This window comes from Arachis hypogaea, chromosome 14 (assembly GCF_003086295.3).
Source record: "Arachis hypogaea cultivar Tifrunner chromosome 14, arahy.Tifrunner.gnm2.J5K5, whole genome shotgun sequence".
Classification (NCBI taxonomy): Eukaryota; Viridiplantae; Streptophyta; class Magnoliopsida; order Fabales; family Fabaceae; genus Arachis; species Arachis hypogaea.
Genome location: NC_092049.1, coordinates 125243131 through 125245827, shown reverse-complemented (window position 1 = coordinate 125245827; position 2697 = coordinate 125243131). Strand labels below are relative to the sequence as shown.

The following is a 2697-nucleotide window of genomic DNA, read 5'->3' as shown; positions in this document are numbered from 1 at the left end:
AATTTTTCCAGACTTGGTCTGCACTGATGTTCTTGTCCAGTTCCCAATTAAAGAGGAGCAGCTCAAATTTCCTACTGTATGACTAGCATCACCTATCATTTGGCACAAATTTTGTTGCGATCAGTAATACACTTGGAAGAAGAAGAAGAAGGGGATCAGGATGGAAAAAAGAAGTAGAAGAAGCAGAAGTGGAAGAAAAAGAAGAAGATTGGTTTCAGATTGGGTTTAGGGTTTATAAATGGGGATAGGGAAGTCACCACATATCCAAGTCATATAGTCGTTAATAACGCCACTGGGTCAGTGACTTGCCAGATCAGCATTTCAATTTGCTTATTCATGTCGAAAACAGGCTTGAAAACGTTTACGGAGCTCGGAGTTCAATCTCAAAGACTAAAATAGTGCAATTGAAAACCCAAGGTAAAATTGGTGAACGGATCCAATCTGAAAACCACTTTAAAAATTTAGGGTCAATTTAGATTGACTTTTGAAAAAAGTATTTATTTATTTTTTATCTTTTAAAATTTCTTTTACTTATAAACAAGAATTATTTTACATTTGAATAGAATTTTAAAAAAAAAATTAAATATTAAAAAACATCTTTTACTTCTATTTTTTTGGCAAGATATTGTTAAATTTTTAAAAAATAATAATTTATTTTTTTTAATGAAAATATTTTTTTTAAAATACATTCAAGTAAATTTTAAATTGAATAAAAATATTTTTTTTTCGTTTAAAAAAGACTGATCTAAACCAACTAACACACACTTATCGAGATTGGAAGCAAGAACTTCCATATTTGTCGGTGACTTAAAGCCAACAAATAAGAAGCTGAGATCCACCGATGGCAGCAGCTAAACCTTCTTCCGCCGCGGAAACCGGACCACCGTCTCCCACCTCCTACACTACCTCCCGTTCCAACAAAACTGACCCTCAACTATTTTCTCGCACCCTGGATTACCTCGCCGACATGGGCATGGCAAAGCCCATTCCTAAGAGCTGCGACACCAATGGCTTCATCTCCCACTTCTATGGCAGCTTCATCGAGGTCCATACTGTTCAGAGAGGGAGCATCCATTGCACCTTTTCCGTCAAACCCTCCATCTCTGTACCCTCTTTTCCCCTTTCTTCTTAATTTCTTTCTTTTTGTTCTCTTTGGTACCTTAGATTATTTTTGAAAAAGAAAAAAAAAAAAGGAAAACAGAACTTGTATCCGGGCACACTTTTAAAGAGAGCAGAGTATTCTTGAGAGAGGATTATTCTTATGCTTTTAAATTGCTTTGTTGATTGAATCAATAACGTGAAGTACTTGTGAATTTTAAGATGGATTTTGGGAACCTAATAAGCTTGATTTGAAACATATGCAGTGGTTGCAGTCAATTGATGAATGGTTGCAATTTCTGCTGAAATGGGAGTATATGACAATATATATTGCAGAATTTTAGATGGGCATTTTCATATTGTTACTTTTCTCCCTTTTAAATGGAATTGCAGAATGTTTATGGAACGTTGCATGGAGGATCCGTTGGATCTTTGACTGAAATGATAGCTACTGCTTGTGCTAGAACTGTTGTTGCTGAGGACAAGGAACTTTTCCTTGGGGAAATGAGTGTTTCTTACCTCTCTGGAGTTCCAACAAATGTGATTTCTCTGCTATGAAATTTGATTCTTTCTGCATCAATATAATTTTCAACTGCATCTGCATAGTTTGTTCTCATGCAATTAGAGGACCTTTATGGATCAGTGCCATTAGGCCTTATTGATTGTGTTAAAGATGACTGATGACTCTAAACTTATACCTTAGTTCATATTAATAAGGATCAATTATCAATTTTTACCAACCACCATGTCCATGGCCCTTTTCACTTGATTTCTTCTATAAAATGGATTTGTATTGATACTGTTGGTGCAGGAAGAAGTGCTAGTTGAAGCGTCAGTAGTGAAGAGTGGAAGAAATTTGACTGTGGTTTCACTAGAATTTAAACTGAAGAAATCTGGGAGTTTGGTGTATCTTGCACATGCTACCTTCTATAACATCCCAATTGCGAGGTTATGACTTATGAACATTTGTGGAGACTCATTTCAATTGTAGATCCAAAGTATATATTGATAATTGTCATAGTTATATCAATTTTTTGGTTGACAATCATAATAGTGCATATTGTCAGCTCAATTGTTCAAATATGAAACAAACTTCATAGAATTCAAGGATAGTTGTTAAGCATTGGATTCATTCTGGCTATATAAATCTCCCTGAACGATATTTTCCTATATATATGTATATTCAGTCTCAAATAATTCGCACATTTTGAATCATACCATACAGAACGACTAAATTCCCATTTTGGTCCTTGAGATTCACGCGATTATTCATTTTGGTCCCTGAAATTTTAAATTACCTATGTTGGTCCTCCAGATTAAGTCCGGGCACCAATATAGTCCCTCAATTCTTTCCGACGATGACTAGGCAAACGAAGTGCTGAAATTGCACCCTCCCTGCCACGCTATATGATGAGTAAACGACATCGTTTACCTTTGGCGTCCAAACAAGTTAGAAATGAAGAATAGTAGACGTAGAGAAGAAGACGAATACTTTATTTTAGGTTTCCATCGTTTCTTCTCCCTTCATATACAAAACGACGACATTTCTGACTTGTTTGGGTGCTAAGGATAAACGACGTCGTTTATCCATCATCCAAT

General features: G+C 35.5%; 1 protein-coding gene across 1 annotated transcript; it reads left to right on the top strand.

Annotated features, from left to right (window-relative positions):
* The first annotated feature begins 733 nt into the window (after window positions 1-733).
* On the top strand, window positions 734-2292 carry LOC112744002 (uncharacterized). Its single transcript, XM_025793459.3, has 3 exons — window positions 734-1105; window positions 1492-1638; window positions 1910-2292. Exons 1-3 carry the CDS (start codon window positions 842-844, stop codon window positions 2051-2053), a joined length of 555 nt encoding a protein of 184 aa, XP_025649244.1. The 5' UTR covers window positions 734-841; the 3' UTR covers window positions 2054-2292.
* Window positions 2293-2697: the final 405 nt, after the last annotated feature.

Excerpts from the sequence above, each read along its gene's own strand:
- LOC112744002 (XM_025793459.3), top strand. The coding sequence starts at position 842 with ATGGCAGCAGCTAAACCTTCTTCCGCCGCGGAAACCGGACCACCGTCT. Across the intron at positions 1,106-1,491 it reads CCGTCAAACCCTCCATCTCT|AATGTTTATGGAACGTTGCA; the intron begins GTACCCTCTTTT and ends ATGGAATTGCAG. Across the intron at positions 1,639-1,909 it reads TCTCTGGAGTTCCAACAAAT|GAAGAAGTGCTAGTTGAAGC; the intron begins GTGATTTCTCTG and ends CTGTTGGTGCAG.